The 26,860-nt window shown below is 36.8% G+C and overlaps 1 protein-coding gene across 1 annotated transcript in view; it reads right to left on the bottom strand.

The window, feature by feature from the left end:
• Window positions 1-26,860, bottom strand: part of DPP6 (dipeptidyl peptidase like 6) — a 1,272,214-nt gene that overhangs the window by 817,275 nt on the left and 428,079 nt on the right. Inside the window, exon 2 of the mRNA XM_053713807.1 lies at window positions 15,414-15,528. Coding sequence (XP_053569782.1) covers window positions 15,414-15,528 — 115 coding nt within the window. The remainder of the gene's footprint in view (window positions 1-15,413; window positions 15,529-26,860) is intronic.

Raw genomic sequence — 26,860 nt, 5'->3', positions numbered from 1 at the left:
TTATTTTTAAATACATTTTTATTTGGATTTTTAAAATAAAAATACAGAAAGCAATGAACAAGATACGGGACTAAAGATTTGATTTCACATTGAATGGGGTTCGATCAATTGAAATTCCAAAATAGTCACTTAATTAAGTTTCCACCTTAAAGGATGACCCAGCTTTAAGTATCTCCTATAAATTAACATAATTCCATAACAATAAATAACAATAAATAAATTAACATTTCCATAACAATACAATAAATAAAAAAAAAGAAAACAATATTGTAAACACTTACAATATTTTTGTTCTAAACATTTTCTCATAAACTAGGCTAATATATAAATATATGTGTGTGCGAGAGAGAGAGAGAGATTTTTTTCTTTTCTGCTAACGATATAGTAATTCCTATCAGTATACAATACTGTGTAATAGTTTTAGGCAGGTGTATAAAAACATAATTTATGCTTACCAGATAAATTCCTTTCCTTCCGGATAGGGAGACTCCATGGCTTTATTCCTTACTGTTGGGAAATACAACACCTGGCCACCAGGAGGAGGCAAAGACACCCAAGCCAAAGGCTTAAATATCCCTCCCACATCCTCAATACCCCAGTCATTCTGCCGAGGGAACAAGGAAAAGTAGCAGAAACATTAGTGTATAAATAGTGCCAGAAGAATAAAATAAATAATAGGGGACTGCCCATAGACAAGAAAAAATATGCGGGCCATGGGCTCTCCCTATCCAGAAGGAAAGGAATTTATCTGGTAAGCATAAATTATGCTTTCCTTCCTAAGATAGGGAGAGTCCATGTATTCATTCCTTACTGTTGGGAAAACTATACCCAAGCTCCAGAGGACACTAAACGATTAACTGGAAGGAACAAAAAGGAAGAGGCAGACCCTATTCTGAGGGCACCAAAGCCTGCAAAACCTTTCTCCCTAAAGCTGCTTCAGCCAAAGTAAAAACATCAAACTTGTGAAATTTTGAAAAAGTATGTAAGGAGGACCAGGTAACCGCCTTACAAATCTGATCCATAGAGGCCTCGTTCTTAAAGGCCCAAGAAGAAGCCACTGCTTATCCTCTCAGGAGGCCGATGTCCAGCTGTCTTGTAAGCTAAGCGGATGACACTCCATAACCAAAAATATAGGGAAGTCAAAGTAGCCTTCTGCCCCTTACGCTTCCCTAAATTGACAACAAACAAAGAGGAAGATTGTCTAAACTCCTTAGTAGCCTGAAGATAGAACTTCAAGGCACAAACCACATCCAAATTGTGAAGTAAGCGTTCCTTCAATGAAGAATTAATAGGACACAAGGAAGGAACCACAATCTCCTTATTGATGTTGCAATCTGACACAACCTTAGGAAGAAAACCTAATTTAGTACGTAAAACTGCCTTATCTGCATGGAAAATCAGATAAGGGGGCAAAGCAGAGATCTCAGAAACTCTGCGTGTAGAGGCAATAGCCAAAAAAAAGAGTCAACAGTATGCAGAGGCTCAAACGGAACCTGTTGCAAAACCCTAAGAACAAAATTTAGGCTCCAAGGAGGAGCCCCAGATCTAAACACAGGTCTGATCCTAATCAAAGCCTTAACAAAGGACTAAATGTCTGAAAGCTCAGCCAATCTCTTGTGTAATAAAACCAACAGGGCCGAAATCTGTCCTCTCAGGGAACTAGCAGAAAGGCCCTTCTCCAGCCCATCCTGGAGAAAAGATAAGATCCTGGCAACCTTAACCCTGTGCCAGGAAAAACCATGCTCTTCACACCAGAATAAGTAGGTCCTCTACACCTTGTGGTAGATACCCCGAGTAACGGGGTTACGAGCTTGAATAAGAGTATCAATGACACACTCAGAGAAACCTCTCTTGACTAAGACTAAGCATTCAATCTCCACGCAGTCAGCCTCAGAGAATTTAGATTTTGATGAACAACTTGTATCAGCAGGTCTCTGCAACAATGTAACTTCCACGGAGGAGATGAGAACATCCCCACTAGATCCATGAACCACATCCTTCACGGCCACGATGGAGCAATCAGGATTACTGATAACCGCATCTGCTTGATGCGGGCCACCACTTGAGGAAGAAGCGGTAATGGAGGTAAAAGATATGAGTTTGAACCTCCATGGCATTGCTAGTGCATCTATTAATTCCTCTTGGGGATCCCTCGACTTGACCAATACCTGGGTAGCTTGGTTTTGAGATGGGACGCCATGAGATCTATCTCTGACATCCCCCACTTGCTGCATATCTCTGCAAACACCTCGGGATGGAGAGACCATTCCCCTGGATGGAAGGATTGCCTGCTGGGAAAATCCACCTCCTAGTTGTCCACACCCAGAATATGGATCACTGACAGTAAATGTGTCCCAAAAAAGTCTAGAACCCTAGCACAAATGCTGTCTCCAAGTTTAGTTAAGAATAAGCCAAACAATATGTCCAGAAATTGGTTGTCTAAGAAAGGGACATTTAAATGTGGTGTGAGGTCATGTTATGCATGTCCCAACATAAGTCAAGGCAATACATTTGCTTGTACAGTTGATGGGACAGTACACAGTATTAATTTGTATGCCAATTGTGGTACCCAGTATGCTGTATATATTCTTACTTGCAACTTTTGTTTTTGCCAATATGTTGGCAAAACTACCCGCCATGTTAGGACAAGATTTAATGAACATTTTAGGGATGTAAAACATTACAATCCAGATTCCACAGTAGCTAATCATTTCAATTACTTACATTTTACAAATATAGCCAATTTATCATTACAAATCATTGATGTTGCAATAATCCCTATTAGAGGTGGTAACTAAAACAAAATATTAGATAAGAAAGAGCTCTATTGGATTTTAAAGTTAAATACACAAGACCCATTAGGTATGAATAAAGAATGTGATATTAGTTTCTTTATAGACAATTGAAGAGTGACTCAAATTGTTTATGGTCAGTTTGCTTATTGGTTGTGAGTTTTTTTTGACATAAGAGCATACTTACATATCCAGTTGATCATTGCTCTGTGGTCGTCACATACACATTTATCTTAATACCTGCAATATGTCTGTTTATGTATATATTATATTATCATATTCTTATTTTCCCAACATTTATAGAATGATTAACATTTTTTCAATTTTTTTATTATTATTCTGTTTGTATTTAACATAGTATTTAGGGGATATAATGTCTAAATGTTTAAACATTAGGATGTTTTGTAATTAACTGTCATCTGTTGGGTCATATGCATCTTTTGTATCACTTGTTTATTCTGTGTTGATATGGGTACACTATGTTTTTAATCCTTTAATGTTCTGTTTATGTGGCAGCGAAGCAGTTAATACTTTTTCTCACTGCCTATAAATAGACAGGGTTAAGACATGGACATCAGTCTATGAGTAAGCGCCGCTAGGGGGCGTGAAACGCGTCAGACTACCTGCTTACCCAGTCCTGCCATGTCTGCTTGTGGACTTTTTAATTGATACCAATAAAGATTTTTGAATTTTAACTTTGGGCTTTTTGTGCACTGCCTGTTTCCAGTTTCATGTGCATAACTTTCGTGGTTTCATCCACCGCTATTTGCTACGGCACTCCGGGTTGTTTCAACACTTCTTTCATCAAATGCTCCTTGAGGGGCTTTACTTCCGGGTAACGTGGATGTACGCTCAAGTGCTGCAGCTTTCTCTACTCTAAACAGCTGTGGTCCTCCGTCCACTTCAGAATCTGAGATACTTCCTTCATCGCCAAGGAACTTCTCATTCCCCCCTGATGGTTGATGTAAGCCACCGAAGTTATATAGTCTGATTGGAATCTGATAAACTGGGACAAACCCAGAAGTGGCCAAGCCTTTAAGGCCTTGAAGATTGCCCGTACTTCCAAAATATTGATCAGGTGGGAAGACTCCTCCTGAGTCCACAACCCCTGTGCCTTCCTGGCACCCCAAACAGCTCCCCATCTGGATAGGCTTGCGTCTGTAGTCACAATCTCCCAAGATGGTCTTAAGAAGCATGTCCCTCGGGACAGATGATCATGACAGAGCCACCAAGAGAGCAATTCTCTCGACCGACTGTCTAATACAATCTGTTGAGATAGATCTGAATGATCCCCATTCCACTGCCTCAGCATACACAGTTGTAAAGGTCTGAGACGGAACCTCGCAAAAGGAATCATGTCCATGAAGGACTCCATGAGACCAATCACCTCCATACACTGAGCCACAGAGGGACTTAAGGAGGTCCAGAGGGCAAGACATGCCGAAGTTAGCTTGCAACTTCTCTGGTCTGTTAGAAATATTCTCATGGATATGGAGTCTATTATAGTACCCAGGAATTCCACCCTGGTACTTGGGATAAGAAAACTCTTTTCAAAGTTTATCTTCCATCCTTGTGATCGAAGAAGACTGAGAAGGGACTCCGAGAATTCTTTCGCAAGATGAAAGGATAGTGAATAACGTCCAAGTATGGGGCTACTGCAATACCCTGAGTTCTGGCAATGGCTAGAAGGGCCCCCAGAACCTTCATAAAAATTCTTGGAGCAGTAGCTAGGCCAAACGGAGGGGCACTGAACTGGAAGTGCTGGTCCAGGAATGCAAACCTCAGGAACTGAAAGTGTTCCTTGTGGATTGGAACATGAAGATAAGCATCCTTCAGATCTATACTGGTCATAAACTGGCCTTCCTGAATTAAAGGAAGGATGGACCTTATCTCCATCTTGAAGGAAGGGACACTGAGAAATTTGTTTAAGAATTTTAGGTCCAGAATTGGGTGGAAATCTCCCTCCTTCTTTGGGGCCATGAAAAGGGGACACCGGGACAACAATTCCTAAGGAGGACAGATCCCGAATGCACCCTAGAAAGGCATCCCTCTTTTCAGATCTGGTAGACCGATTTGATAGAAGGAATCTGCCCCTTGGTGGATGAGATTTGAAGCCTAGCTTGTATCCCTGAGATACCACCTCCAGGACCCACGGATCCTTGAACCAGGCATCTGAAAAAAGAGACAGACTGCCCTCTACACAACCCAATCCTGGATTGGGGGCCACCCCGTCATGCCTATTTGTTTTTGGCGGGTGTCTTATTCTGCTTGGATTTATTCCAGGACTGAGCCAGCTTCCAAGTACTCTTGGGTTGCTCAGGCTTGGAGGAGGATTATTGTCCTTGGGATTTTTCAGAACAAAAGGAACGAAAATTAGAAGATTGTCATCTCCTTGCCTCCAGTAACCATAGAAATACAGACCTGGACCAAATAAAATATTTCATTTGAAGGGAAGAGAAAGGAGTTTGGACTTAGAAGTCATTTCCACAGACCAAGACTTCGACCAGAGTGTCCGGTGGGCTAGGACCGCAAAGCCAGAGGCCTTTGCATTTAAGCGAATAATTTGCATGTTTGCATCACAGATAAAAGAATTAGCAATTCTCAGAGCTTTAATTCTTTCTTGAATATCCTCAAGGGGAGACTCCACCTCAATGAGTTCCGACAAAGAGTCACACCAGTAGGTAGCTGCTCCGGCAACCGCAGCAACTGCAGCCGCCTGTTGAAACAAAAATCCTGTATGTTGAAACATCTTTCTCAGAAAGGTTTCCATTGTTTTATCCATCAGCTCTCTAAACGAAGAACTATCCTCAAGAGGTATAGTAGTATGTTTAGCAAGCTTAGAGATAGCACCATCCACCTTAGGAATGGAGCCCCACAAATCCAGTTGAGAGTCTGGGACCGGGACCAACTTTTTAAAAGTAGACGAGGGGGAAAAGGAAGAACCAATTATTTCCCATTCATTCTTAATAATGTTCGCCATCTTAGCCGGCATAGAAAAAGTCAAAGGAACTTTCTGGTCTTTGTAAACTCTGTCTGATTTAGGTATCATAGGTTCTTTAGGCAGCGTGGCCTCTGGAACCTCTAACGTAGACAGAACCTCCTTTAATAAAAAACTTAAGTGCTCAATTTTAAATCTAAAGGACGGTTCCTCTGCAGCAGGAGGTTTAGACGCTAAGGACCCCGACCCAGAAGGTTCACGCTCTGAAGCTACAGAGGTTAACTCATCATTGGATAATTGGGACATAATAGCTAAATCCGATAAAAATTTAGATGAAAGCTATGTTTAACTATTCTCTTGCGTTTGTTAGAGTGAGGTAATGCACTGAGGGCCACAGACAGCGCCATTTGAAACTGTGCGGCAAAGTCCGCAGGAAGAAGGACCCCTCTGGATGTAGGATTAGATGTGCTACGGGAACTGCATGTGGAGTAGATAATGTAGCAAGGGTAGTAATCTCAAGGGATGCTGAGTCCTGAGAGGTAGACGGCTCAGAGGGACTAAGAGTCTTAGCAGGCTTGTCTCCCTCCTTAGACTTTAGAACAGTGTTAAGGCATGTGGAACACGCTCTCCTCAGGTTCAAGTCTCAGCCGGAATGGAGGAAATGAACATAGACCACACCAGGTCACATGGAGTGCAAGACAGAACTTCCCCTGTTATTACAAGTACAGCAAGTAAAAGGAGCTGTGCAACACTTTCAAAAACGAAAGTGAAACTTAAAAGTGAAACCTGTTTGTTCCAGCCAAAAACACCAGTCTATCAGCCAAGGAAAAAATCCCACAAAGCAGCATGTAAATAATTAATACACTGATTAATTAACCCCAACTGTTCAATAAATCCCCTTCAGAGGATATTAACCCTGGATCATATCAAGGTATAAAGGAGCCACACTGTGACCACGTTATAGCATTTTATGTGTAAAAATTTAAACAATCTTACCTCCAGGATACATGCTGTGGAACAGAACACAGCCTCTCAAGTGTGACAGTCTTATAGCAGCGCTCCTGACATGGACTTGAGTGAAAGAAAGCAGGCAGTGAAACTCATCAACACTGATTGCTTAGGAGCTGTTAGCAGTAGTCTGGATGGTTTCGCAGGAAAACTTTCCAATACTCTCACTGAGAGGTTGACATGACTACCTAAAACTCCAGTCCTATCTCGAAGGGCAGATACCCTTTTTCAGGACTCTCTGAATCTTCTGACACTTCTCTGCCACCTCCAAATGTGATGAAAGGCAAAGAATGACTGGGGCAATGAGGAAATAAGAGGGATATTTAAGGCTTTGGCTGGGGTGTCTTTGCCTCCTCCTGGTGGCCAGGTGTGGTATTTCCCAACAGTAAGAAATTAAGCTGTGGACTTTCCCTATCTTAGGAAGGAAAATTATGTCAAAGAAGAATGCTTTCAAATATAGAAATGTTAACAGTTTATTTTTATTTTTAGCAATTAACAAAATGCAAAGTGAGTGAACAGAAGAAAAATCTAAATCAAAACAATATTTGGTGTAACCACTGTTTGCCTTCAAAACAACATACATTTTTGTAGGTACACTTTCAAAGTCAGATATTGTGTAGGCATGTAGTCAGGTTCATGATTAAAGAATTATACCAAAGAGGTACTAATGATCATCAATTTAATATGTAGGGTGATCATTAACTGAAACAGCAACAGCTGTGTAGGAGGAATAAAACTGTGGGCGAGGAACAGAAAAACTCTGCTAAATAAAAATGATATTGCTGAAGATGGTTTAATGTCAAAATATATACACCATAGCAACACTGAGCACATCAACAAGACGCAAGGTAGTTATACTGCATCAGCAGGGTCTTTCCCGGGAAGAAGTTGCAAGGCAGACAAGGGTTTTAAATGTACTGTTCAAAGCTCTTCTCATGAAGCACAAAGAAAAAGGCAACGTTAAAGGCCATAGAGGAACTGGTCGGCCAAGGAAGCAGTGCAGCTGAAGGGCTGGAGAGAAGTACAAGTGTCTGCAGGCAACAGTGAAGCAAGGTGGAGGTTTATTACAAGTTTGGGGTTGCATTTCTGCAAATGGAGTTGGGGAGTTTGTCAGAATTAATGATCTCCTCAATGCTGCGAAATACAGGCAGATACTTATCCATCATGCAATACCATTGGGGAGGCATCTGATTTGACCCAAATACATTCCACATCATGACAATGAGCCTAAATTTACAACCCAAGTCATTAACAACTATATTCAGCATAAAGTAGAATAAGGAGTCCTGAAAGTGACCTAATCTCAACATCATAAAATTTGTCTGGGATTACATAAAGAGACAGAAGCAACTGGGGCCGCCTAAATCCACATAAGAAATGTAGTTAGTTCTCTAAGGTGTTTGGAACAACCTACCTGCCAAGTTTCTTAAAACACTGTGGGCAAGTATACCTATAATAATATTATGCTGATTTGAAGGCAAAGAGTGGTTACACCAAATATTAAATATAAATTGTTCTACTGTTCACTCACTTTGCAGTTCGTTAATGGATAAAACTAAACTATTTCTAAACATTTCTATTTTTTTTTTTTTAAAGCATTCTTACTTCATGGCATTTTTTCACACCTGCCAAGAATGTTTGCATAGTACTGTATGTCTGAACATTAAGCCTGAGAAGTTTCTAACATATAATTGTGTATTCAGAAAAATGTGTTGCCAGCATTCATGGTATTAAATGTGCTCTTTAAACAATGTTGCCAGAGTGTTCTTAGTATTGTTTCCTATCTACAGTGCTTAGAGATTTTTTCAGCTGAGCCCTTGCCAGTTATATTAGATATAATCCATTTCAAATATTCCCATTGTATTGAGCAACATAATCCACAGATCTATTAATGTATTTATACTTTTCATTTGGACTTTGGAATCCTTAGGGTGCAAGACAATCAATTCAGTAAGCTTTGGTATGATTATTAAATCAATAAGGACCATTTGGTCTGTTGTTCAAAACCAATAGAGAAAGACTTCATGTATAGCTTGAAACAGAGAAGGAGGGGGAGGGGGGGATATCATCATTATATAGATCATTCAAATATATCATGTAAAAATCAAGAGAGAATTTTATGAAAATAAAATTAAACAATGATGGTAAATTAATTACAGCAGTATATTCTGAAAGAAAGTAAATTCATTTATCAAAGAAGAGCAAAATAATAACAATAATAGTCATAAAAAAAATCCTGTGTTGCTCAGTAATATAAATATTGCATTTTGGTATTGTCATTTTCTCATTCTACATGTTAAAATAATTTATTATTTCGAAAGATTAGAGACTTTTCTGGCAGTTTTGCACATTTATATTCAGTTTCATTTAAGTTCAAGCAAGAAGTTAGTGTTAAATCATCAATCTTAAAATGCTTAGAGCTTTTGAATGCATAAATGAATGTGGCTAAAATTTTTGTTTGCACTCACGATCGCTAATATTGTATTTAAAATATTATTAACCCCATCTGCCTATTTTACGCAGCTACTTCGTCACAGGGTACTTTGCCAAGCATACCTTGTTGATGGACCGCTGCACTGCAGAAAAGATTTGGGAAAGAGGTAGGCAGTAAGGGATCTGCTACACTATAGACAAAAGGAGACCATGAGAGGGGCAAAGGTGGCCCTGCATTATGATAGCTTGGAGGGGAGGTGGGGTGGGTGAGGTAGGCTACACTACAGAAAAATATAAAGGATATATATATATATATATAAACTGGGTACAGGCATACAGCTTCTAGTACCTAAGATGGTGAACACTAGTTAGAGGGGGGGGTGTTAGAGAGCTGTTTTCGGAGGGATCAGGGAGGTGGGAATGTTGCAGAAAAAAATAACAATAATAATAATTTAAAAAAAAGCCTTAAATCTGCATACTGGCAGACTGTCTGCCAGTACCTAAAATGGTGGTGACCAGAGGGGTTTGAGTGAGGAAAGAGGGCAGTTTGGGAGGGATGAGGGGGTGGGAGGTGTCAGGCTAATCTCTACACTACAGATAAATTAACCTTACTAGCTACCTAATTAATCCCTTCACTGCCTGGAATTTCAGAAGTGTGGTGTGCAGTTGCAATTAGTGGTCTTCTAATTACTAACTATAACAAAGCAATGAATGTTTGCTATTTCTGAGCAAAGGGGATTCCAGAGAAGCTTTTGCAACAATTTGTGTTATGACTTATACCAAAATGGGCCTAGACCAATATCTTGGGTTGTCTAAATAAAAAATAAAAATATATAGTTTTGAAAAACAAAAACAAAGCTCTATTTCTGTTTAAATTGAGTGATAGCAAATATGCTAAAAAAATTCTGATACTTTGGGCAAGTTTTTCTCTGATGTTCCAGATCCTTAAGCGGTTAATGTATAAAATGCGTAAAAATATTTAATTTAATGAAAAGAGAAAAGATAGACTTTTTAGAGAAGGCTACATACATATATATATACACCCCTCTGAAGGATCAACCTATACAACCTTTGAAACGCGTCAGAGAATTTTTATATTATACTTCTTATATTTTATACTTGATTTTAAGTTATTGTTTTATTATCTCTTAGCTAGTTATCTAGCGCACTTTTATTACACTAGATTCTCTTATTGCTAATAACTGTCAGCCGTGTGTGGCTACTCCACGGACATTACTCATCCTAAATTCACTATATTGAATCCTGGAACCCTAATTGACACTCATACGTGGAGAGACTGATTAAGGTCTTACATGCTGTATACATACCTCATTGTGTTTGAGGATTATAAATGTGAGTTCAATGTGTGCTGTATTTTAATTGCCTTATCGTGAATAAAGCTGTATTACACTATATACACTCTCTTGTCTCCCTGGGTATCCCTACGTTGGAGAAAGTTTATACCGGGACAGAGAAGCACTCCAAGAGGCTAATTACACACCTGCACAGGAAGCTTGTGGGATATCTTCATTACAAGAAGTACATCCCCACATACTCCAGGAGGCTGACGAAATCGGAATAGCCACTTGATTCGGATGTTAGGAAGAGATTCAACTATCTACATATACCCCCAGTGCGGCATACTTACCTCATTAGATTGGGGTAATATCCGGTAAGGGTATTGTATACCACCTTTTATCTTATACCATCTGATATATGGCGATTCTCCATTTATTGACTATATCTTAAGGACTTACATGAACTGTTCAGTTTATCTATTCTTTCAGCTATAGTGGATGTACAGGCGCTGTAAAAAACTTTTTATATATATATATATATATATATATATATATATATATATATATATATAAATAAATAAAAATTCAAGTTGTAAGCTACCTGCCCACACCCACTTCTCCACCCCCTCTATACATATGTTTAGCCATTGTGAAACACATTATTGTGCAGTCATTATTAATATTTTTTTTATTTTATAACTTAACAAAATTACATACACTAATAGATTAACAAAAATAAGTGCATAGCAGTTAGCAACATAAGCTTGGTGGTTCTGGGTAACAGCTGGATAGAAAAATAGAAGTTCATAGCAGACCTGGGGATTTTCTTTTAATAATTATCATCTCTCCCTTAAAGGGCCATGATAACCAAATGTTGAAACACTTGAAAGTGATGCAGCACAGCTGTAAAAAGCTGACTAGAAAATATCACCTGAACATCTCTATGTAAAAAAGAAAGATAGTTTATCTCAAAAATTCCTCAGTAACCACATCTCATTGTAAAGGACTTTTAAGCAGCAAATCAGTATGTCTGTCCCGGGACAGTTAAGGGAGTGAGTTTACGTGCACACTCATCTTATTTCCCTATTCAGTTTAAGGAAGTTTACTATGAAATCTCATGAGAGTTAAGTAAAATCATAGTAAAAGTTCATGACCTCAGCACTGCTGATGCTGATTGGCTGCTGTTCATTTCTTCATTTTTTATTTTTTTTTACCTGCAGCTGGGAGCAGCTGAAGTATAACTTTTTACACAGAACTTACTCTGCTAAACTGAGGAAGTTGTGAGGTAAAATATCTTCCTTTTTTTACATAGAGATGCTCTGGTGATATTTTCCTGTCAGCTTTTTACAGTTATACTGTATCAGTTTCAAGTGATCTAGCATATGAGTATTATGTCCCTTTAAGTAAAATCTCATGAGATCACAGTAAAAGAGTTCATGACCTCATCACTGCTGATGCTGATTGGCTGCTGTTCATTTCTTCATTTTTTATTTTACCTGCAGCTGAGCAACAGTTGAGTGTAACTTTTCACACAGAACTTACTCTGCTGAGCTGAGGAAATTGTGAGGTAAATATCTTCTTTTTTTACATAGTTGTCAGCTTTTTACAGTTATAAGAACCAAGTCCTTAAAAGGAGGAGGACAAATAGAGGCGCCTAGTGTGATACCATATGGACCAAAGAGAAAAGGCAAGTATATATATCTCAAATATACTCACAAACCAAGGTGCACATCCAGTGCAATATTCAGCAGACTGGGCCTTTGGAGCCGCTCAGCTGACTCGTAAGCACAGGATCGAGCAGGATCACGTTCTCCCAAGAGTTGCAGGGAGATGACAGGAGTCCAAGTGTGGTTTACACAGCCACCGGTACTAGACTCAATGATATTTGGAGCAAGGTGTAATAGGAACACTATAGCCTGATGAAACAGCATTCACGCTGAGAAACGCGTTGCTGTTTCCTACGTATTTTTTATTGTTTTTAATAAAAACAAATTACTTTTATCTACACCTTGCTCTTGTCGAATGTTTTTGGACACCTGGGCTCATCGAGTCTAGTACAGGTGGCTGTGTAAACCACACTTGGACTCCTGTCATCTCCCTGAAACTCTTGGCAGAACGTGATCCTGCTCGATCCTGTGCTTACGAGTCAGCTGAGCGGCTCCAATGTCTCAGTCTGCTGAATATTGCACTGGCTGTGCACCTTGGTTTGTGAGTATATTTGATATATATATACTTGCCTTTTCTCTTTGGTCCATATGGTATCACACTAGGCGCCTCTATACGTCCTCCTCCTTTTTAGGACTGGTTCTTATTTCATCATCTTTATAAATAGAGCTGCCCTACTGTGTATAAGCACGTTTTTTAACACTTATTGGAATCTTAGTATATATCAAAAGGCACCAGCAAGAACTGTTTTCCTGTCCTTTGGCGTGGACAATCTCAGTCTGCTGAATATCCACGAGGATAAGTTATATTGTTAATAATATTGAGTCACGAGTCATTCTATCACTGTTCTTTTTTATTTTTGATATATTGTTTCAATGTTGACTTAGCACTACATTATTTGATGTATCACTTTATTTTTTTTTGCATTATTTTTGTGTTGATTCTGGCGCACCTTCTTTAGTTCAGTATTGCACTGTATTTTGCTGAATATTTTTTTTTTTACAGTTATACTGCATCAGTTTCAAGTGATTTAGCATATGAGTATTATGTCCCTTTAACTATCTTTCTCCCCTCCCTCCTTTTATCAATCTCTCTTGTTACCCTCTCACTCTACATAGTTGTCAGTTTTTCATTAGAGCTGTCAATCTGTGCATCTCGCAACATTCACTCACTAACTTTCACTCGCCACCAATAAATTTCCACTCACCAATGGCTAGTTAAGTGGAAATTTTGAGCTATATATATATATATACATACACACATCCAGTCAGGATCCAGAACTCCCAAGATAAATAGAATAACAGCAACCAAGGTGCACTTGAAAACAATATCCAGTATCCACAAACGATCAGGCACTCTCTGGATTTAATGTACTTTATTTATTTGAATAAAGTACGTTAAATCCAAAGAGTGCCTGATCGTTTATGGATACTATATATATATATATATATATATATATATATATATATATATATATATATATATATATATATAATTCTTTATTTATAAAGCAATAACAGATTCTGCAGTGCTGTACACATACAAATACATACCAACACACAAATACATACATGTGCACGTACATGCATGGATACAAAATAATATAGCATAGTAACTTTGTTCAGAAAATAACAAAACACATAACTGTGTTCTCCAACAACTTGGAAAGCTCACAGAAAATGTTTCAGTTGTTGGTCAAAATGTATTATTATAATTTATGAAATTTATGGAATATAACATCAGAAACTAAGGAAATCTTTATTGCATACACCAATATTTGTAAATATTATTGTGGCGATAAACACCCATGCTTAAAAAACTAGCACTAATATAATAGTGCAGAATTATATAACATTTTTTAGATTTACTGGCCCTTTAATACACATTTACCATATATGGAATTTATATTCCTTTAGCTGGAACATTTTCTGAGAACATTCTTTGGAACAACACAATTGGGTTATTTTGCATAAATTTAAAAGGTCACTAAACACCATAGAAAATCAGTAAATGCATAATAATAAAAAAAAGAATGAAAAAAACTGTTAGAATTTCAAATTAGTAGTAGATTTCTTTCTGATCATTTTTAATGATTTTTTTCCCCTTCCTCTACATTATCTGATAGCCATCAGACATAGACCTATATTCTATAAATTCTTGCACATGCTCAGTAGTAAAATGTGCAAATAAAAAATCTGTGTACATTTAGATAACGGCAGTGGATTGGAAAGTTGTTTAAAATGTAGTGCCCCGTTAAACTAAAACATGTTGTATAGATATACAGACAATATATTAAAACTTCTATTACTACTACATATAATAATACATAATTTTATTATTATTATTATTATTATTATATTTTTTACAGAAAAAAACATCTTTTTTATACAAAATTATCCATTAAAGTCTCTTTATATAATTCTTTTTTTTTATGATTATTATCTGAAAAAACTGGATGAATTCTTCTTTAGCCATTTTTACCTAGGGGTATCTTCTCAAAGTGGGGCAACTACCTGTTAAGGAAAGATATAAAACTGCCAATCAAGAGCCATACTGGGACATCCATAGGCATTTCTAAAGCAGATATGTGTTTGTTAGCTGGCTATAAGGAGTGCACATATTAGAGGTAGTTAGAAATGGTTCCTTATTATTGACAGAGAATATCCCACCTTATCTCATTAAAGCCAGCAGTGTAAGGCAAGTACACTTTTGCTGAAATCTTCCTGACACTTTCCATTAGTTCCAGGTGTTCCTATTTCTTGTGTTTCTTTGTCTCTGAGTTTCTGAAGGACCCATTGTGCCTTTCCTCTGTCTTGTTTTTCATTAGAGCTGTCACTCTGTGCATTCTAGATATAACCTACATATCCTCCTATCACCAACTTGCAACAATGTGATTAAATGTACAACAAGACAATTGATATTATCTAGATGTGTCTGTCTTTTAACATGCAATATGTGTGATTTTTCGTTTCCAAGATAACAGACACATGACCTTCAAAATCCTTTTTTAAAATGGTTTTGTAAATAGCACCTTCAGAAAAATGTCAGTGTCTCAGATTGTGGCATTAATCTGAAGATGTTCTTCCTAAAGTTCTTATTTTTTTTTTTATTTGCTTTCTTTGTAATGTATGAAGGACACCATTGGTACAAGACCATGTATTCTAATAAAATATTCTAATGAGTAAATCCTGACTTTCTGGCTGCTGGAGATCACTGTTATGGATGTAAATTATAATTATAATGTGTACAAAATAATAATGATGAGAATGCAAACAGTACCTGGAGTCAGTAGTATAACAGATGTCACAATCAACGAACAGATAACGAGTATAACAAGCAGGGCAATAGCGATTCCTTTCCAGTTCCGTTGAGGCGGATTGCTTCCCACCAGTTCCTGTAAATAGATACAAAATTATACTGTCAATATTATTAAATATATTAAAATATATATATATATATTAAAAATATATAAAAATACATATTTATTTATTTATTTATTTTACTTTTGAGTATATTCACAAAATAATAAAAATGAAAGTTGAAATTCAACATTAGTATGTAGTAAAACAGAAATAACATATTTAACATTGAGCATATGCCATTAAAATACTCTTAGCCTTGCTAAAATATATTAAATTATTATAGATAATAAATATCAACTGCATGTAAATCATTCCCACAATATTTCATAAACCATCTCTGTCTCTCTCTCTCTCTGTCTCTCTTTCACCATTCTCTGTCTTATCCTTCAATCAATTTAAAAAAAACAAAAAAAAAAACAGCTAGAAAAGCCAGAAAGATTATTGGTTGGTTGGAATAGGTATAAATAGCAGCAAAAAAGTGGCACTTAAAGGGACAGTTTACTCAAAATATTTCTCCCCTTTAATTTGTTCCCAATGATCCACTTTACCTGCTGGAGTGTATTAAATTGTTTACAAGTAGCTCCTTTACCCTTATATTGGCATTTGAAATTGTTGATTTAGTATGTGGTATCCCCACCTATTCAGAAAGTTTGTGGCCGCGCGTACCATCTATAGATAAGCTTTGTAAACACAGCCAGCAGAAGAAATTACACTCCCAGTTGGATATAGCAGAGATAAGGTAATACAATGTTGATTTTCCATTGTTCTCTCAAAGTACCGGTGATTGTTTTAAGGACAGATATAAGATAAAGAGTCAGGTATATGTGAACAATGTGATACAGTAATGAGATCTGATTATACCTACAAGCTCAACCCATTTTATTAGGTTGTGGCTTCAAAACACAAAATCAGAGCTTTAATATACACAAATAAGCCTTAAAAAGCTAATTTTCATACATTTTTTACTCTGCAGTTGGTAAAAAAAGCAACTGTAAACACATTAAGGGAAAAACTATTTTACAGTGTACTGTCCCTTTAAAGGACCAGTCAACAGATTAGATTTGCATAATCAACAAATGCAAGATAACAAGACAATGCAATATCACTTAGTCTGAACTTCAAATGAGTAGTAGATTTTTTATAACAAATTTCAAAGTTATGTATATTTCCACTCCCCTTGTACCATGTGATAGCAATCAGCCAATCACAAATGCATATACGTATAGTCTGTGAATTCTTGCACATGCTCAGTAGGATCTGGTGACTCAAAAAGTGTAAATATAAAAGACTGTGCACATTTTTTTTAATGGAAGTAAATTGGAAAGTTGTTTAAAATTACATGCTGTATCGGAATCATGAAAATTTAATTTAACCTGAGTGTCCCTTTAACACTTGAAAAGATATATACATACTTTATATTGAAAGCAACAATCAAATATTTTAATTAAATTCAATTTGAATATTATTTTTTTTATATTGATTCCCTTATACTAAAATATGAGATGCAGAATTTTAATGTTACATCAGTGTAAGTCTAGGACAATGAAAAGTCTAATTTACAAATTCAACACAGATCACTGTGTTGTGAATAACATAGTATGGTCTAGATTACAAGTGGAGCGCTAATTTATCGCGTGCCCGTAAACAAGCAAATTCGCCTGTTTATGGGCGCGCAATAAATAACCAGCCATTTCAAGTGGCTGGTTATTGCTGCCAAATATTAACGCATAATATATATGTATATCTGCATATATATTTACATTTGATACCCATAACTGTGCGACCTCCCCCCTTCGCTGTGCTAGGTTCTCATGCTGTGTCTCACGACATGAAAACGAGACTCCCATTGGAATCTATGAAAGCGTGCTTTTGTGAGCGAAAAACTTCCGTGCAATGTGAATGTGAGGTCGCATTCTCATTTCACCTTACTTGTAATGCCAGTGCACATTTGCATGCGCTGGTATTACTGAGTGGACTGCAAATATCATGCTCGCAAAAGCGATATTTTGCACTCCATTCGTAATTTGGCCCTATATAAATTATAATCTCTTATTTCTAAGTGATACTTCGGATTTGACTGTTGATTTAAAGGAACTTAACATATGCACATTTTCTTACAAAAACATTTGTTTTTAAAAGTTACTTTTATGTGACTAATTGTGCATAGGAATATTCCTGACATGCATGTCACTGGAAATATTTTGGACGTGTTTACCCTTCAAAAGTGCATGAGCCAAACCTACACATTATTACCTGAATCTGTATATGATAAAGTTATGACAAAGGGGTAAATTTATCATGGTGCGCACACACATGATCCACTATAGCGAATCATGTCCGCCGCACATCGATAAATGCTGACAGCCTACGCTGTCAGCATTTATCATCGCACCAGCAGTTCTGGTGAACTGCTGCTGCAATTACCGCCCCCTGCAGATTTGCATCCAATCGGCCGATAGCAGAGGGTGTCAATCAACCTGATCGTATTTGATTGGGCTGATTGCTGTCCACCACCTCAGAGGTGGAACTGAAGCGTAGTGGGTCAGAAGCACCATCCGCTGCTTCATAAATCGACCCCAAAAGCATGCGCTAACTTTTAAATGATGCATTTTTATCTTAACAGCAGCATATCCTTTAAACATTGTTTCTAAAGTGTTTAGGGTAGGATGATTAGGGAAAAACACATTTAATAAAATGACTGATTTTGTCCATTAAACTACCATTTCAGTCATTTAATAATCTGTATAGATGCAAAGTGCAAGTTAAGCCTATTACCACCAAAACAGCTCCTGATATATTGCAAATCGTAATCATTATAAAGGCAAGCTGAATTTGTAAGTCAATTTATTTTACCTTCTACAACTAATTTAAATATTTTAAATGAATAAAAAGTTATTTTACTCACATAGACACATAATGAGACTTGTGTAATGTCTGATTTTGATAGATTCAGTAATGCTTCTTGTCACGTACTTGGTAATGTGCGCAAATTAATAAAAAGACATTCTGCACTTTACCATCAAATTAAATTGTTTGTGAACCACAGCAAATTAATCAAACATTTTAGTGTAAAAATAACGGACTAGATTACAAGTAGAGCGCAATCAAAAGTGCAGGGTGTGTAATCTTTTGAGCGACCTTGCGCAATGTATAGTTCATAATTGGGTATTAAAAGTGGATGGCTGCATAACCAAAGCATCTTAAAGGGACATTGCGGTCAAATTTGAAAAGCACATATATCAATTGTATCTTTGAATATAAAACTATTTACAATATAAAAATATTGGCAAAAATGTTTCTAGTTAAAGTTATCACTGTTTTAGTGTTAGACTTTTTGCCTGCATGTGCAGGTGAAGCATATTCTCGGTGCACCAGCATTGTAAATACTGCAGCAGCTCAGAGAGCCAGTGGGGCTTGTGTTATGTCAGCAATGGTATAATTTGAGTCATTGGTGCATGGAGCATACTTAAGTACACTCTTGAAATAGCTCTAATTTTACTAGATGCATTTTGGCTAATACCTGAATATTGGAAAAATGCTTCAGTTGAAAACTGAATTGCACCTGTGTGCCTTCCAGTTTTGGCTGGAATGCCCCTTTAAGGCAGCTAAAACTTTTTAGCACTCCCTATACCTTTAATGATAGGCCTGGTAGCTCTATAAGCAGACTTATTGTAATCGTATTACAAGTGGGGAGTTAAGTTTACTACAGAATTAAATTAAGATCTTCAGTATATGCTAACCAGTGGCATATTTATGTTTTGTGCTGCCCTAGGCTTTTAGCCCCCCTAGGTTTTAGGCTGTTTTCTGCCACAATAATTTTTGGTCAGGGTATAATGTGACTTTTTTTTTAGGAAATGTTCATGAGGACTTGCAGGTGTGTGTATATATATATATATATATATATATATATATATACTGTGTGTATATATATATATATATATATATATATATACTGTGTGTGTATATATATATATATATATATATATATATATATACACACACACACACATACTGTGCATACATATATATATATATACTGTGATTTACTGTCTCTCTGTCAGTGTAGGACTGTTCAGTGTTCTCCCTGAGAGGCTGTCAGTGCCGCGCTCGGGAAGAGAGGAGGATGAGGAGGAGGGGGCAGACTGCACTTGAAGGACAGTTTACATTATGCAGTGCAGCTACACAAGCAGGCTGTTGTTGGGGGCAGGTCCCACCACTCTAACAAAAAGGAAGCTACAGATCTATTTTGCAGAGTGCGCAGGGGTTGTGCAGGGAGACCATGCAATGTAAACCTGCTAGCCGCCCTGCGCTCTGTTTTCTACTGTTCTGTTCTAGTACTATGCAAAGTGAGTGAGGCCAAGTGCCTATGCATTAATACGCCCCTGTGCTGATCATTGACTTTGCATACTACTAACTTAGCGCTTGAGCGATATCTGACATTTTACTATCCCCCCATAGATGTATATTACATAATGGATTTAGCACTCCTGCATCTGACATGCACTAGACTATTGCTTGAGCACTAAAAAATAACTTTGGACTGTAATATGAGTGCAAAAATAGAAGCGCTATTGATTGTGCTCAAGCAATATAAGTGCATAACAGTGCTATTTGTGTTCCACTTGTAATCTAGGTTAAAATGTTCTGTTTTATTAGATAGTTATTCTAACATTAATTCTATCTTTTATTATGTATTCAAACCCTGCAAATTTGTTTAAACAGATAGTTTAACCCTTCTGCATTTTTAGCTGTTTTTCCTTTGTGTTATGCTACCAAACACAACAATTATCTACCAGGTAAGGTCATATTTTTCTCTACTGGAGTCATTTGTCTTTAAAAAGACACAAAAGTCAAAGTGAAAGTTTCATGATTCATTTATAGGGGCCGATTTATCATAGTGCTGTAGCGGATCATGTCCGCCGCACATCGATAAATGCAGACAGCATATGCAGTCGGCATTTATCATTGCACCAGCAGTTCTCGTGAAATGCTTGTGAAGTGACACACCCTGCACATTCGCGGGAAATCGGCCACTATCAGGGGATGTCAATCAACCTGATTGTATCCGATTGGGCTGATTGCTGTCCACCGCCTTAAGACCGCTGCTTCTTAACTCCTGTTTCCGGCGAGCCTGAAGGCTTGCGCGGAAACAGATAAATACGGGGCTCATTTTAATGAAGGCATACTGAAGTAGGCTTGGGAGTGTGCATATTTATTGAGCACTATATGTATAACATTGTTGCAAATAGTGCTGTTTAATCTGCTGTCATAAGCTGTTAAAACTGTTGTCATAAAGTGCTCAACACACATGCACACTACTTAGACTATCTAGATATGCCGCCATGAAAAGGAGTTAAGCGTTAACAAAGGAAAGTAAATATGATAATAAGAGTAAATTACAAAGTTGTTTTTTGTTTTTTCTTCATATTATGTGCACTTTTTGAATGATGCAACTTTAATTGTCACTTCTGTGCCTCTTTAAGGTCAGGGCACAATAGTGCAAACAGAGTCTCGCTGTGTAATGTTTACTTTTCAAAAAAATACACAGATAAGTATTTATTTAGCTTTGATGCAAAATGACTGTTTGTTTGCAATGTTTCTCTCTCAATCTCTGAACAAACATATGAACTGAATTTCTTACACCATGTTTTAGGATTTGCTGTTAACATAAGTCACAATGTTCTTTCAAAGGCACCTGTTTGAATCATGAATTAAAACTTTTGGGTTTCATGTCCCTTTAGATAGAGAATACCATTTTAAACATATTTCAGTTTACATCTGTTATCGTTTGCTTCATTTTCTTGATATTGTTTGTTGAAGAAGAACCAATGCATTACTGGGAGCTAGCTGATCATATCACGTGAACCAATGATAAGAGCCATATTTGTGCAGCCACCAATCAGCAGCTAGCTCTTAGTAGTGCATTGCTCCTCCGGATCCTACCTATATATGCTTTTTAAGTGAACAAACAGATTAGATAATAGAAGTACATTTTAAAGTTGTTTAATTGCATACTCTATCTGAATCATTCAAGTTTAATTGTGCTTTTACTGCCCCTTTAAGTCAAAATAAAACTTTTAGGAGTCTGATTACAATTAAAAATACAACACAATGCACCTCTATTCTAAAATGTACTTAGTTCTCTTGGTATCATTTGTTGAAACTAGATTACAAGTAGAGCGCAATCAATATCTTTCCATTAAAGCATACTAAGGTAGCCCCTTGAGTGTCCATGTGCCTTGAGTGCTACATGACAGCAATATATTTATAAAAATACCATTTATCAAAGTCAAGACAGACGAGATTCCCGTCAGTCCAATTATTAAAAAAAAATTGCTTATCAATCATGATGGGCGATCCTGACCAGGAAGATTTAACTCCGCCACTCTTGAGGTGATGGAGATGCTAAGTAGCAGTAGTTTGCAAGAAAAAACTATGAGATCTGTAGTGCGAAAATCTTTACAGAATTCCGCTGGGATTAGAGAGACAATTTCATAAACGCTCATGTTCAGTCCATTCTACAAAAAAACAAAACAATTACGCTTTGTATTTTGTACTTATACGTACAAATCTCTGTTTATTTTGTGCACGTCCATTGCACTTAAGTTACGATTTACGCTGTGCATATTTAATATTAATTTAATTTCTGTGTAATTTACATACAAATTTTAAGATTTTTTAAAAATACGATTCTTGGTGAAGAATTTTGTTACGGTTTTTGATGCACCTTCACAATACAATTTTCCTTTTTATTTGTGCCTTAATGGTTACATTTTTCATTTGGTTAAATTCTTAAAATTCAAATTGTATTGTGCACTTCTGCAATATAGGCATTTAATCCCCATATGAAAATGCAGTATTCGCCTCTTAGCGACACTTTGTGGCTTTAGACTATTCCACCAGGGAAATAGAAGTACTGGTGAGCATTCTTAAATAATCTCACCAGCCCAGAGACCTTTAGATCATTTGGCCCTAAATGTTAAAGGTTAGAATTAAAATGTTGTGATGAGATCACAGGAGACAGTTTGACTTGAAATAGGGATATAACTATGAAACAGTATAAAGCACGTCAAGCCATGAACAGATTTGTGTTACACTATTACAGATTAGCTAGAATTCGGTTTTCCTACATCACATTTTGCCTGATGCTGGTGCTTCCCTGGACCTATTTCCAGCATAGGAGTATAACAGGTTTAAAGTGATGTGTTTCTAATGAATGGATACATGGTACCTTCCTTTCATTTCCCTATGGGTCTTATGGGAACTGAGCTAAAAAAAAAAAACAATTTAATGTTGAGACCTTAGTTTTCAAAGGCATGTAAACATTTGTCCATTTGTCTTCTGGTCTGCGCAGAATAAGACATCATATGCTAAGAATTCTAATAACATAAAGAATGAAAGTAGAGATCTTGTTGCTAGCTTTAAAATATTTCCATTTTATTGATCCAAAAGTTAAAACATACAAAGCAAAGGTAATCACAGCACCCCAGTAAAACTGTGATGCATTTCAACTGTAAAAACTGTACTCATAGACCCAGCAACACAAGCCCTACATTCATTTGTGTTATTTGATTTACCAGCAAAGGGCTTGAGTGCTTTCATTAAGCATTCCCTTTGAGAAGCTAAACTATATTGGGAGAGTTTAAAATACTGCTGGATATGCTCAGTATTTGATAGAGTGTTATGTATGGAGTTTCTGCCTCTTAGTTTAAACAGTGAGAGTTAAGGAAATGACAGAATCTGGATACGCCCACATACTATGTGACTATGACCTCTGGGATGGTGCTTGTGGAGGATCAAACAGAGAAGCTACTCAGCGGTACAATAAAAGCATTGAAGAGTATAGGAGGATGAATGAGTTAACCCCATAAGGACATTTTTAAGTAACAGTGAGACACTATAATGATTTAGAACACTGTCTTTATATTTTAGCCATCACTGGTTCCACAGCACATTGTATTGTATGCCAGAGCCTCTCCCTTGTACACAGGGTTATTACAGCCTTACAACTTCCACTCTACATAAAGTATTAGTTATTTGATTTGTGTGATTATAATAAAAAAATAATAGTTAAAGGGACAGTCTACACCAGAATTGTTATTGTTTAAAAAGATAGATAATCCTTTTATTATCCATTCCCCAGTTGTGCATAACTAACACTGTTATATTAATATGCTTTGTACTCCTGTGATTACCTTGTATCCAAGCCTCCTCATAATGCCCCCTTATTTCAGCTCTTTTGACAGACATGCATTTTAGTCAATCAGTGCCCTCCCCTAGACTTCAGGAATGGTGGGTACATATTTGGGGCTTAGTTTTAGGATTTTGTTTTTTATTTTTTATTTTTAAGATTAGGCATTTAATGGGCTGTAAGAGAGCTGATTGCCCTTTTTAGGGCAGTAAAAGAGCTGAATGCCCTTTTAAGGGCAAGGCCCATACAAATGCCCCTTTAGGGGCAATGAGTAGTTTAGTTTTTTTTAGTGTTATGTATTTTTATTTTGGGGGGTTGTTTTGGTGGGGGGGTTTACTGTTAGGGGTAATTGGTCATTTTTGTAAGTAAAAGAGCTGTTTAACTTAGGAGAATGCCCTACAAAAGGTCCTTTTAAGGATTGGATTAGGGGTGTTTTTATTTGGGGGGGGGGGTTATTTTTATAGGGGTATTAGTTTAGGTTTAAAAATTTTTTATTTTGGATAGCTTTGTTTATTTTTTCTGTAATTTTACATTTTTATTTTGTGTAACTTTAGCTTGGGGGTCTGTATTTTTTAACCATAGATTGCCCTCTGGGCAGGCTTATGGCCTAGTTAAACATATCTTGATGAGAAAACTGAGAATGTTTTTTAAAGTCCAGTTCATATCACATCATATGGAAGGAGCCAAAAACCTCCCTGCCTTGTAGTATGCCACACCCCACCCCACTTGAACCAATCACTGAGGCTGTTAAATAGAATATAGTCAAGGAACAAGTTAAAATGTTGGCTTTTGACCTGTAAAGTACCACAATCCTTAACACCTTATGTTATTTTCATGGTAAATACTTTTTATAGAAATATTCTTGTGTCAATAAATTATAATATAGATGTAAAAGCAAAATTCTCACATATGTTAGCATAATAATGCACTTCAGATTCTCATTGTATGAATTTAAACCTTAGAAACTTCAATAAAGAATCTTACAACTTTAATGAGTAACTCTTCTACACTTGCAAGCAGCACAAGGGTGTTTTGTATTCTATCCATCAATGGCATAGGATTTGTTTATCACTGTAATTAATTGTACAGATTTCTTGCTATAAATGATTGATTGCAAAGACTAATTGACCTTCCCTCACTTGTTAGTCTTATCTTTGAAGGCTCAATATACCTCTTATTTATCAATGAATATAATGGTAAGGGGAAATTTAATAATCTTTAAATGAATATTAAAAAAAATGTTTTGTAGTTGCATATTATTATTTATAAAATATTTTACCAGGAAGGATACATTGAGATTTCTCTCATTTTCGCAATACACTGCTGGTCATGTGCGGAAAACAGCAGCGGCAAGTTCCACTTGGGAACATCAGTGCACTGTGAGCCCCAAGTGGTATTTCTACTGTGTATTTAACCCCATTGCAAGGGTTAAACAAACAGTGCTGCAGGTCGAAAGTCAAATAGAGTATGTAACTGTTCGATTTAAATAGCCCTTTAAAGAGACGCTATACAAAATTATTGTTTTGCCATTTATATGACAGCAATATCTTTGCATAAAGTAAAAGCTGTTTAAAATTGAAATGCAAACTAAAATACCAGTATCAGCTGTGCTACTAATGCTAATTGGCTTATAGGTGCGTCTTACTAATGCTAATTGGCTTATAGGTGCGTCTTACTAATGATCTGCATTAGCATTAACGGGACATGAAAGCCAAACATTTTCTTTCATTATTCAGATAAAGATTACATTTTTAATCAGCTTTCCAATTTACTTCAACACAAAAATAATAATATATTTCCTAAAAATGACCAGTGGCACAAGGCCAGATTAGATAAATTTGCAGGGTTGCCTCTATCTTCAGTTCTACCTTCCAGCTGGCTCATAGGAGTTGTGACCAGTCACAAGCACACTTTTGTAGTTCCACTTTTTAAAGGGACCACAAAAATGATGGCCCGCATACTTAGTTCTGCAAACACTAGTGCAGAGGGCCGCATGGCTGTCAGTTGTCCAACCCTGACTTACACAAAAGCAAGATACACAATCAATGAAAATGTAAAACATTGTGGCTATTGGCTAACTTGGTTTTATGCTGAGATGATCACAAATTTATGTGGCTCAAAGCCTGTATTTCAGATAATCAATAATATCAATTCATGATTTCTTCAGTTAACACTTTTCCAATCACTATTTATCATTTCATAAAATGTCAAAACATTGCTACGTTTAAGAAATTGTGATGTTTCCATTCCAATAGGTAGACCCTCAGATTCCATGTAAACCATTTTCCACTATTGAAAAATAAAAAACAGACACGAAACCCTAAAATACAAGTCTTGCTAATTATTCTAAGGCAAATTATTTTCTCTTTCAATTAAAAAATGAATGCCTTTCCTATTGCAAATTTCCAGAAAAGAAAATGTTATTGTAAAGCAGTTAATATAATATTCACATATTTTCCCATTTTAATGTATAAGTATATTGTATATTACACACATTTTCTTTTGCAGTACATTTTTCAATTTAGGGCTAGAATACAAGTAAGGCACTAATTTATTTACCCCTTTAAGGGCGCACAATAAATAACCATCCATTACGGTAGCAATTAGCACTCTAAAAATTAAGTAGAGGTCAGACCTCTGGTTAATTTTTTTTTTTTTTATTAAACATTTTTATTATAAGCATAAGTTATCACAACTCTTTCAAATATTACAAATATTGAGTAAACACAAAAATTACAGGAGTTACATCTCGCATTATGTTAAAGGGACAAGAATATTGCATAACATAACCAGGCTTTCACCTCCATTCCTTACAATTCTAAGGGTCAAACTATTCCTGAGTGAGAGGTGAGATGAGGAGTGTGCAGGTGCGTTCACAGGTAGGGAGAGTCGTTATCAGCAGGTAGGTTAAGATTGTGGCGTTTTCCGCCTTTTGTTCTGCTTTTTAAAAGTGAAATTACGCTAGTAGTCGGTTATAGTGTTGGTACTGCCTGCAAAAGTAGCTGAGCGAGAGCGCGGGGGCCGACAAGGGCCACCGCCCCCAGGGAGTGAAACCTGAATTCAGCCATCTTTGCACTGTCGTGGGCTAAAGCACCCCCTCAGGGGGGGGAGGAGGTATTCTTTAGGGAGTTGAAATGTGGATTAGGTGGGGAGGGGAAGGGGAGGGGAAGGGG

The sequence above is a fragment of the Bombina bombina genome, chromosome 5, assembly GCF_027579735.1.
Source record: "Bombina bombina isolate aBomBom1 chromosome 5, aBomBom1.pri, whole genome shotgun sequence".
Taxonomy (NCBI): Eukaryota; Metazoa; Chordata; class Amphibia; order Anura; family Bombinatoridae; genus Bombina; species Bombina bombina.
This window is presented reverse-complemented; position numbering and strand designations above follow the sequence as displayed.